General features: G+C 36.1%; 1 protein-coding gene across 5 annotated transcripts; it reads right to left on the reverse strand.

Moving 5' to 3' along the window:
* Positions 1-219: 219 nt before the first annotated feature.
* On the reverse strand, positions 220-11,455 carry LOC105685812 (protein lap1). Of its 5 annotated transcripts, XM_020852108.2 has the most exons (12): positions 11,013-11,421; positions 10,715-10,938; positions 10,265-10,484; positions 10,055-10,190; positions 9,684-9,973; positions 8,879-9,590; positions 8,419-8,609; positions 8,227-8,334; positions 7,696-8,155; positions 6,695-7,608; positions 6,532-6,603; positions 220-6,306 (listed from the first exon to the last, which is right to left on the reverse strand). In XM_020852108.2, exons 3-12 carry the CDS (start codon positions 10,418-10,420, stop codon positions 6,130-6,132), a joined length of 3,216 nt encoding a protein of 1,071 aa, XP_020707767.2. In that variant the 5' UTR covers positions 10,421-10,484; positions 10,715-10,938; positions 11,013-11,421; the 3' UTR covers positions 220-6,129. The 5 variants fall into 5 exon arrangements, with proteins under 5 accessions (XP_020707767.2, XP_048510971.1, XP_012255676.2 ...); XM_048655014.1 differs by lacking the exon at positions 10,715-10,938 and having other exon boundaries at positions 11,312-11,455; XM_012400253.3 differs by lacking the exon at positions 10,715-10,938.
* Between the last annotated feature and the right edge of the window lie 16 nt (positions 11,456-11,471).

The raw sequence follows: 11,471 nt of genomic DNA on the forward strand, positions 1-11,471 counted from the left end.
CTGCGTAATTTAGAGCCCCGAATTACGTAACACCCATGGTCTTATCGGTTCAAGAGTAGTAAATTTCGGAATCCTTGCTCCAAAAATCGTAAGTCCTAAATTCGTTGAGCCTAAATAACTTGAATTATGAAAATTAACGTTAGGTGGCACACTGAGGATAGAAAGTTGTTAATTTTTATCAAAGGATATCCTTTGTAACCAGAATTCAAAATCATCAAATTTCAAATGTATAAGTAGCTAATTTATTATGTCTCTCGAGTTACAAATATTTACTATAGGTATGTGAGCCAGTCGGTGTACCAATCGATACACTGTCGCAGCACTTTTGTACATGTACAATATACACAATAAATTCATAAATTTTTTTCAGACTTAAGAAGTACGATAGGTGGTATATATGTATAAAGATATGGTCAACCCTATTCTGCAGGCACCGTATATTAGCTACTGTATATCACATTGTTTGTAGGTAACAAAAAATAGCATGTTCTATACCTACTAAAATATTATGAATATTTATTTATTTTATGCTTTCTTTTAATTTGATAGTAATATTTATTACGTTATTCATGATATTACACGGTTGCCGTACAGAATAAGTCAAGGGTACACAAAGTTGTTGATTTTTTCATCTATTTAATAATTTACCTAATTTTTCTTTCAATTTTTCCTTGCTTCCTAATTTCTGTATAATTTCACAACCAAAGGACACACATAGATTCTACGATGGAACTTGTTAAAAATTCTAATAACCTTAATAGTAAACAAAATATTATATGATATTACCGTAAAATAATGGCGAAATACAATGTGCGTCGAGTGAGTTTTTGAAGAACAAATTAATCTTAGAATCTTATAAGAATGGCAATGGAACCAGATTTTGTTGGTTAAAGCTTTCTTCCAATTACTGAATCTACTGTCATTTCAACATACGCACGTACGTACATACATACGTATGTACGTACTTACGGAAACTCAGAAAATTTTTTTTATGCGTCATAATTTACCGCTCATAAGCATCTCAAATTCCATAAATCTGTGTCTCAAGTCATGAAAATCATATCGTGGACAAAAAAGGACGAGCACCCCATGCTTTGGTAAATAAAATTTATTGCAAAAATGACTGAAGCTTACTGTTCAGCATTTCGTTAATATCTCCAATTAGTCTCTCATCGTCAAATTCAAAGTATAATACGGTCGCCGAACATTTTGGTTCACCAGAAGCCTATAGGCCGGTCAATAGAGCGAAAAAAAGGCGATTCTTGCAATAAAATTGTACAGAAAACGACGTGCGCTATCTTTTAGAGAATAGCGCCTAGATGAAAACGTATGTTTCGGGTAGAGCAAATTTGCTTTAGAAATTGGTTTAAACAAACGAAAAACCGTAAAAAATGAACACTTTCAGAGCCATTATTGAGATATTTCGCACACTGAAATAGGTATATCTCTATTTCAGTGATTTCGCACCCCCCACGTGAAAATCTGAGATGGACAAATCAAAGATTTCAATCTATACTTTTTGGAACCATCAACAGAATTTCGATCGGGCCATTTTTCTTATAGTCATGCATTTGACAAGATGAGCCCTCTTATTGTTTACAACGCGATTGTGCAAAAACTATGCGTCGGACAGAAACCATCTTACGCATCATTAAACTACTATTACCCATCATTTGCCGCAATATTGTTTTTCCAGCTTCAAATTTGTGAGAGTAATGAATTTAAAAAAAAACGGTTTTTTTCGCGGTTTTGCCGGATTTTCTCGGTGGAAAATGCACCGATCGAGTTGTTTAAAAAAACATTTTGTAGGTTTTTCAATTCTCTACAAAAGCCTAATTGACAGTAAAATGATCTCTTCTTTACTTTTCGAGATATTTGCGAAAAACTAAAAAATTGTCCATTTTTTTACGGTTTTTCGTTGTTTAAACAAATTTCTAAAGCAAATTTGCTCTACCCGAAACATACGTTTTCATCTAGGCGCTATTCTCTAAAAGATAGCGCAAGTCGTTTTCTGTACAATTTTATTGCATGAAAAAAGCTCTATTGACTGGCCTACTAGCCACATGTTATCGGTTTATTTCATTTGACAATGCAACTCCCGAACATAATAATTAGCTGGTGTCCTCCATAGCCTTCTGTAGCCACGGTTTTTGGTCCCCAATGCGATCTTTATGAACGAGGCACAGATTTATGGAATTTGAGCTGCTTATGAGCGGTAAATTATGACGCATAAAAAAGTGTCATGAGCTCCCGGTCCAGTATGCCTAATTGCAGGCATTGGTTGTTAGAATCAGTTTGTGCCTGATGAAAATTTCCAGAATTGTTAGGAAAGCACAAAGTTTCTTTCGGTAGATATTATAATTTTAGCAACTGGAAAGAGCTGTTTGACTATCAACGAGCAAGGAAATCCTGGTTAATTTCTCAGGTGTTTGAACCTTTGTGAACTTGGCCCCCCCGCAAAGTCTCGAAATTTTTTTAATACGTCACAGGGATTGCCCATCGTTGCCCGTGATGGGCCTCCCTTTTCTTTCGTTCGCCCCAAAGAGTTGCCCCTTTTTGATTTCGAGGTTATCGCGTGTCGAAATTTGGTCGGGCTACGTGTATGAAGTTGACTCCCACGTACATCGTGATAAATTCGTCCCATCGACACGTGATAAATTCAGATTTTCACGTCAAATTTGGGGATAGCATAATTTCTTCAGAGGAGGGGCACGGGGGTAGGGGCGGACAAGTAACCAAAATCCCTTAAAGTTTCTAGAAGAAAACGAGACCCATCCAGATTTGTAACGTTCGCCTACCCGCTCAAGGTATTCTAGGGGTTGCAGTCAAGGTCAGAGGGGTCTAGGGGTAAAAAAACATTAGATCGTCGCGATTATTGGGACGCAGCATTTTTTCCTTTAGGAATATGGGGGCTGGATTCCGAATCATTGTTTAACGATAGTCCGGTAATTAATTTTAAGGCTCAACCCATAAAACTGAACATGGAGCAAACAAGGGCAAACGAATTCCTTCCAAATTCAGGTGGGAAGACCAACTTTACGTAGGTAATTCGCCCCCTCCCCCCGCGCCAAATTTCGACACGTGATGACTTCGAAACCAATACCATAAGGAGAGGGCAAATAATGGGTGATTTATTAAAAAAATTCGTGATGTTTCGAGGGGTCAACTTCACAAGGGTGTGTGTCAATAATTGGCTATCAAACTTTTGCTAGTAAGAAAGTTCAGCGGAAGACCAGTTCCCCATCTTATGAAAATTTTAGCTGACGGAGTCGAAGAATTTCTTGCTTTTTCAGTTTCTATGGAGAAAAGGGAACCTTGGACTCACTTATCCGTGTTCAACTGTACAAAGTTATTTATGCTTGTTATACAGTGTCTGTATATTAGACCTGAGTGAACATAGGTATACACATATAGGTATGTGTATGTATATTTACGTATTATACATACATTTGATGTAAAATTTATAATATACGTATGATCTAAGGCTAGGTATTCCAATCACAAGAGTTTGGCAGTCGTGGAATCAGATTCTGATAACACACAGTTACAGATTTCTATTCAATAAAAAAAGGTTTGCTACCGGTTAGTCAAATGCTGCATACTAGTCGAGTAATAATTCAAACCTAATTACATGGCTACCGAATGAAGCTAGGTTGCGAGCTATGAAACTGAAAAAAATTGTTGGTTGAGAAGAACTGAAATGTTCCGAAAAAAATATGTGTGTTTTCAGATACGGATGCAGAACAGTCATCATCGGATAATTAGTTAGAATATATCTGATGTAATTAGTTGCACTTACATCACAAGAATTAGTCAAGCATTTCTTTTTCCTGGCTTTTGATTTTTCTACACCATTTTCCAAAAATTAAATCGCGGATGTTATTATCAATATATCTAGCCACCTCTGATTGTGAGACTCCGAGTTTTCTGTAAAGATATCTCTTATTTCCATTCATTTTATATACTGATAATCTAATTTCATTTAAGCATATCATTCAATGTTATTGATCCTAAACAGACACGGGAAGAATGATTGGATAAATGAAGCAGCTCAGGTATAGAGGATAGTAGAGCAAAAACATGAGAGGAATATCTTTGATAAGAAAAAAAAAAAAATTGTTTTCAGCTTTAGAAGTGGTTGATTTTGAACTTTAAATGTAGGGGTATGTATACGCCGCCGTTGATTGGCACGCGCAATTAACATTTGATGCTCATATCACCTACGTACAAGAATATTATATTTTTTCATTCAAGTGAGTAACAATAATATACCCACTAAATACTTGTCCAAAAAGTTAGTCAGTCTGTTTAATTAGAAAAGTGTGAAATTTGATGGTGAAGTGGTCGAAAATCTTACCTAATCAAACCATTTATTGTTAGTACTAAGGGCAACAAAAGTGAAGAAGGAGTCACGTTTGGCTATGCCATTAGCATAAATGAATTATAGTCCGACAATTAAATATCTGGCACATATTACTTATAATAATTGAATAGAGTGTATGTTCGGACCTGATACCAAAAACGAAATAGCTTTCAATAGATTATCTGGCAGGTTTTTTTCTTGTCTACTTATTGTTAGTAAATGCACTGATGATAAAAATAGTACAAACAGTGTTGTTTCAACAGCTCAACATGAATTCTTTTTGAAGCGAAGCTTCTTCACGCACGTTTGGGATGAGGACCTATGCTCGGACAAGGTAAAACCTTGGGTAAAACATCGCAAACGGAATTTGCAACGATTCTCGCCGGCTACGCACTGCATATTGTTGACTATGTAAATGAGCGAGATACAGAACTAGAGAGTGGAAGTGCTTCTTACTCATGTAGTACTTCACTCTTATGACATTATGTGCATGTGTGTGCAAGTTTTCAACCCCTGATGCTGTTTTGGGTGATATATTCATGGATATGTATTTGAATATAAAGAGCTACGAAATAAACTTATATTTTTTTTCTGCATTTCTAAATATATCCGAATAACAATTTACTACCACAGATATATCGAACTATATCTATGTTACTACCATATCGAAATTCAAATATATTAATAAATAATTGGATTTTACGTTCAAAGCGTAAGAAGCTTCGCTCCTGTCGGGTGTCCCACGACACCTTACGTAGTTTTTTTTCGCCCCTATAACGGGTAGATTGTACGTATAAGCTAACCTTTATACATAATAAATAATAAAAATTTAAACAATATCGAATAACAATAAAACGTTGATTAGAGAGAGGCTATTTTTAAAACTTCCGAAATCTATAAAAATCAATCAACGATTCCAGGTAGACGCATGCAAAATACTTATAAACGATATATTGAGCAAAAACAAGGGATCTATAAACAAATGGTATTTCTGACAATGAGGTATACAATTCCAACGTTGGAATTATACTACAAATGATAATAATGAAAAATTTCACCGTTATGTACCGGGTAAGTAGAAAATTTCGATTGAAATGAAATTGTAATTAAAACAAGCAGCCGAAAAAACCCATAAATGAATACGTCAAAATCCGTCGGGCATTTTCAGCTGTATTCGTTAAAATTACCCAGGGGTAAGTTGAAAATAAATTTTACAACATTAAAATTATCAAATAAGTACGGCACATAGAAGAATTTGTTTTTCCACATGATAATATACGGAGTTTTATACGATTAATAAATATCATTATAATTTGTCCTTTTTGTTTTGTTTTTTTTATCCCAGTGGCACGTTATCGCTACTGTGGTTCAACAAGAACAACTCGGCAACGATTTATTACTAGCTTCAAAATTCATAAATCTGGATCTAGTATTTTTTTAAATTTCAGGAGGAACAAACAACTAACGACCTTTTGTTTTTATTAACAGTTGGACAGTCCAAACGATTGCCAATAAAATAATATTGTTGAATGATTATCGGTTTGGTAATGTAAACAGTGTGCGAAAATGAAATGTAGTACCTCGGTGTGCATTTTGTAAATTAAATTGTTAAACAAGTTAAACTGATATATGGAAGTAAATAGTAAATGTTAGTCTAGATTAAAATATAACAACGTATTGCTACTCAGTCTAGATAGAGATGTGATCAGTTCTCAAATACTATTTAAAATATCTAACAACAATGACACGAAAAAGAAGGCTGTTCTTCATTGATGCCTACTAATCATCATGGAAACAACTGGATTTGTAGCTCTCAGAACAGATACGGCTCTGTCGTGATCCATTTTAGTAAAGTCAATGCCGTCCACTTCTAAGATTTTATCACCAGGTCGAAGTGTGCCTTGTGCTGGACCCTCTGGATTTACTTTTGTCACTATAATACCCTGAAGTTCAAATTTAACCATAATAAAATTTGTCACTTAATCTTAAAAGCGGCAGAAATTCTTTGAAAGCCTACAAATTTGATGTTCATCTCTACGCAACTGTTGTTGGAAATTTTAAACCACATTAGGATCTGAGTAAGGAAAGAAACTACGCTCAAAGACATATTCTGTATCTCTAACTCATTCATATATCATTGAAACTCCTTTTAACCCCTTACTACTTACCGTTTCAGCTCCCGCAACTCCTCCTGCAATGCTGAATCCAAGACCAGGATTTTTTCTCACTTGTATGGGGAACTGGAACAGTGAGAACAAAACATATTTTTAGCTCTATAGGTTTGTCACAGCATTGCATTGCTTTGTGCTAATAAGAATGAAATCGTCTTACGACATTTGCGTTTTTGTGGGGTCCGAACATCCATTTTAGTCTTGGCTTTCTTTCAGGACTTGGCGAGTTCGTTAAAGTTGGAATTTTTGATTTAGCATTAATTGACATATTTATATTATCGAGTGTTTTATCGGACACAATTGAAGCAGGTGTACTTCTGCCAGATATTATTTCATTATCCATTTTTATGGAGCATTGACTCGGCAAATTGTCATCCAATGTATGTATTAAATTAGGATTTTTTTCCAAGTCATCAGATTTATTTTCTACTGAATTCGATTCACGATTAAAATTATTGTTCGGAATGATATTATCAACTACGTATCGTTCGCTGGACAAATCTATTTCAATGTCACCACGAATATCCAAGTCCTTTTTGTTTAGTGCAATGATATCATCACTTTTCACTGTACGATCAACACTCATTTTAGATTGCAAACACAGCGGAACTCTATATTTCTTCCCTGTTATCGGTGACGTAGGGGTCGATATTAAATTCAACGATTTATAACTATCACCATTCTCCACAGAATTTGAAAATTTATTGAGTGAATCATTCTCCAAGTATTTTTGTTTAAAAATTGGTATTTTACTTGGTCGCGAAGTTTGATCATCCTCAGACATATGATCTGAGCACAACACATTCTTGATTTGAACCTCTGGATTATCAACTACATCGGGGTCAACTGACACTTTTGAATCACCATCTATCGAATGTGAATCCACTGTAGGTAATTTATTTCCATAAATTAATGCAATATTCTCAGTTCCTAACCGATTACAATTTCCCTCGTCTTCAACTGGGCTTTTGGTTATTGTTTGACTAATTTGACTCACTAGGCTAGATGGCGGATCATATTTTTGCAAACTCAGCAACGATAATTTAAAGGGCAAGACTTGCGACTCGATCATAGCTAGACGAAAAAACAATTCAGGTATCAATGTTACATGTTACATCAATGCAAAAAAATGAATATACCTGTCATATTTGTATAAATTACCACTATTATTCTGCTGAAAAAGCATTGCTTTTTTTGAGAATGTTGCCGCAATGTGATAAGGCGGTGGCAGCGGCGGAACATCGTTAACTTTGAAAGCGTCGATGCCAAAATGATTGGTAATATCCTTATTCCCATTAATCGGAGTGCTTCGATAGGGTTCCATAAACTTCTCAGACTCTATTATTTTGGCAGTATTTGCTTTTGAATATTCGTCTGGTTTCCAAGTTGAGTTAACATAATTGGCAACAGTAGTTCGTGGCTGGCTGTAATCGGAGGATGGATTTTTTATACATTTAGCTTCACGAATGTCAGGACTCTTTTCTTCAGCCAAAACAGTCGTATTAACTTCGTCCGAACATTCTTCCAAATACATTCTGCTGCCGTTCACATCGGAAGTATTATTATCTCCATGATTATTGTAGTTATGAATATTTTTTGTTGCAGGGCTTTGGTGAGGACTCTGAAAACGAATATTTTCGAATATTGCAAGATATCAAGCAATCTATAGAAACTCTTGCTGACGTTAAATACTTTGTCATTCCGCTGAGTGGAAGATCCGAATTTAGTTACAACGCTCAAAGACGCAGTCGCTTTTGTCACAATTGCCTCTCTGATGGTAGTTTCTGTTTCCGTATGATTCTGAAAAGTGATTATCAAATTTTAAATAAACTAACTCCTATTCTATCATCATCTTACATGATAACCGCGCGCTGTTCAACTCACTCTTTGATCAAAGCTGTTTTGATGATGAACGTTTCTTGCATGCCTTGCAAGGTTACGAAGTTCTTTAGGATAAGGTGTTGGAGCGCGATGGAGCTGCCGAGGACCTTCAGATTCTACCCCCGCAGCAAAACATATCCTACGCCCCGAGCCGGGTATCGTACCTCCAAGTGGCCCGACAGGTGGTTCCATTTCTGTAAATAACCCGGTGTTAATTGATATCGAATAAGCGCATGATTAGAAGACAGGCTAAAATTAAAAAACAGGTGTCATTATGTACATCGGATTCATATCAGCCCAAATCATTTTTTGCAAATAACTTCTCACCATTTCATTTTTCGTCATCCTCCTTATCATCCGCTGGTTGCACAAAAATTCAATTCGTCGACATGATTAAAGGCAAGCACTTGCTTATGATAATTATTATAATTATTATTGATCATCAGATCAAACGGATACTTACGCTCGATATCCTGTCGAGGTTTTTGCGGTAGCATAAAACAGCTGAGAACCATAATATCCTCATCACAATTAAACTCTTGCTGGAGAGGAACGAGCGGCTGACTTTGATTATCGCTAAGCCAAAGAGCTTTTAAACAGTTCAGATTTAACATAGAAACCGGTAAAAATTTTATACAGTTGTTAACTAGATTTAAAACCCTTAACGAAGACAAGTGACCCAATTCTGGTGGTATTCTTGACAGATTATTTGACCTCAGTGAGAGAAGTGACAGAGCTGTACAGCTGCCAATCTCTGGGGGCAAACATCTGAGGTAATTATTGTCAGCATTCAAACAGTGTAGCTTTCTCAGAAGGCCTATTGAGGGCGGCAAGTATTCGAGAAAGTTTTTTGTTACTATCAATTCTTCTAAGCTAGACATTTGACCGATGTCATCAGGCAGTGCATTCAGTTGATTGTCGTCGATCTTAAGAGTAACAACGGTTCTCAAATAGCACAGGGAGTCGGGCAGCTGATAAATCTCATTTGAAGAAAGATTCATTATCGAAATGTCACGCCAGCCCTGAATTTCAGATGGTACCAGGTGCACGGCATTCATTGTACAATCAAAGTGATTGAGTCTTGCTAGCTGCTCAATATTTGTAGGTATTCTACGTATGTCGTTACCATCTATCCAGAGCTCTGTAAGATTTGTCAAATCTCCTACAACTTCGGGCTGTAAACAGGCAATGATAATTCGATTGGTAAAATATCTGTAATTTTATAAACAAAGTCAATTGTCTCTTTTGAGTTATACCAACATACTTACCAGTTCAGTGAAATCATTGTTGCCTATATCTAGTCTTTGAAGATTAACTAGCCGGCTCATACTTTTGGGTAGGGTCATCATATTATTTTCTCGTAGCTCGAGGGTCTTCAACGATGACAGCCTTCCAAAATTTGCTGGTAAATACTCAATGTAAGCGTCATTTAAATAAAGTTCCCGCAAGCCAACTATATGTGTTATTGAATCAGGAAATCTCTCAAATGGGTTAACACTTATATCGATAGATCTCAAGTTTTTGCATTCTTTTATGCTGTCTGGAAGCTCTTTTATAGCTAAAATAATAAATCGGAATAACGAACTGAAGTTCAATTCTATAGATATACTTTTATCCAGACAATGTCACAGAAACCTACTGTTTTTGCTCAAGTCCAAATATTCCAAGTTTATGAGAGAAGCTATTGCCGGTGGAAGTGTAGCGACTTCGTTGTCACTCAGAGACAAAACTCGGAGTTCGTGGCATTGGAATAATGGCCGTGGCAGATCCTTTATCTAAAATTGGCGTGGTTAAAGTAAATGTGTTCCGTTGAAAATTTCATTGATCCAGGTTTATATATTTCACTCACCCTATTAGCATCGAGGAAAAGTTTTTCCAGCGTTCTTTCATAGATAAATACATCAGGTGGTACGTCGTAGAGGTTGCAGTGGTTCAATTGCAGTTCGCAGACGTCTTCCTCCTGGGTTCTCAAGCATGCAGCGCATTGCCACCAAGCGCTACCCATTTCTTTACTCCGTCAATAATTTGCATAACGTTTTCTCCTTTTTTATCAAGGTCCCCCTTTGTGTCTGTGGATAAGAAAAACAATCATAGGTTCGTTTGTAAAGATATTTCTTCATTGTGAAAACCACTTGACAGGTATCTCCGTGTAAACGTACACTTTTTTCATGAGGATGAGAGGAAAACAGAGACTAAAAATTTATGGATTTTATTTCCGGTAGGTTGTTATTTAAAGGACAGGCAACTTCGTACTACAGTAATTGCGGATGGGGTAAAGTATAAATTTTTAGAAACATACCGTATTACATACGTCAGATTTGTTGTATAAGTGCTCCCTTTACAAAATTGATATTGATTTATACGAAAGAAACTTAGGTTGAATCACGAGCGTCAGAACCGAACCGAAACACCCAGGGGGGTATTGCTCTAGCTTACCGATCCTATTTTATTATTATTTTATATACAACGTATATACATATAATTTATAGTTTGACCATGGAATTTTCATTGTCCTACACCATCCTGTAAACAATTATTTCAACATTGTCGCATTGGTTGTTGGAAATCCATTCAATGCGAATGATTATCAGCTATACCTAGTTTCTATTGATGCGGATACCAATACACATGACGATAAACTGGTGGTATTCAGTAACGTCAATATCGGTATTTCGTTCTACTCCTCTACTCCTTAGTAAAGGTGCGATTTCATGGTGACGCTTGACGTTGGTTTGAACGTCAACGTCGCTGGTAAGAAGCGACAAACAAAAATAAAAAATGGTCGGAACTTGGAACACATACGTATCAAATGTGGACGTAAATACCAAAATTCGGCAAGCCGAAATCGAGAAAAATCAGATAAAAAAGAATTTTAGCTGCTCTTGTATGTACATACGTAATGATATATGGTTTTAGATAGCAAAAAGAACGAAATATTCCGAAACGTTTCTGATATCTCCTATGTTCAAACCGGTCAAACTACTGTGCTGACCATTTGACCATGGATATGAGAAAGACACAGGAGGTATACCGCGTTCCAAAATAAACTACACTAA

This window comes from Athalia rosae, chromosome 5, assembly GCF_917208135.1.
Source record: "Athalia rosae chromosome 5, iyAthRosa1.1, whole genome shotgun sequence".
NCBI classification, from domain to species: Eukaryota; Metazoa; Arthropoda; class Insecta; order Hymenoptera; family Athaliidae; genus Athalia; species Athalia rosae.

Coding starts and splice junctions, on each gene's coding strand:
- LOC105685812 (XM_048655014.1), bottom strand. CDS start 10,420: ATGGGTAGCGCTTGGTGGCAATGCGCTGCATGCTTGAGAACCCAGGAG. Junction 10,191..10,264: donor TTTTCCTCGATGCTAATAGG/GTGAGTGAAATA, acceptor CGCCAATTTTAG/ATAAAGGATCTGCCACGGCC. Junction 6,307..6,531: donor GAGTTGCGGGAGCTGAAACG/GTAAGTAGTAAG, acceptor TTTGAACTTCAG/GGTATTATAGTGACAAAAGT.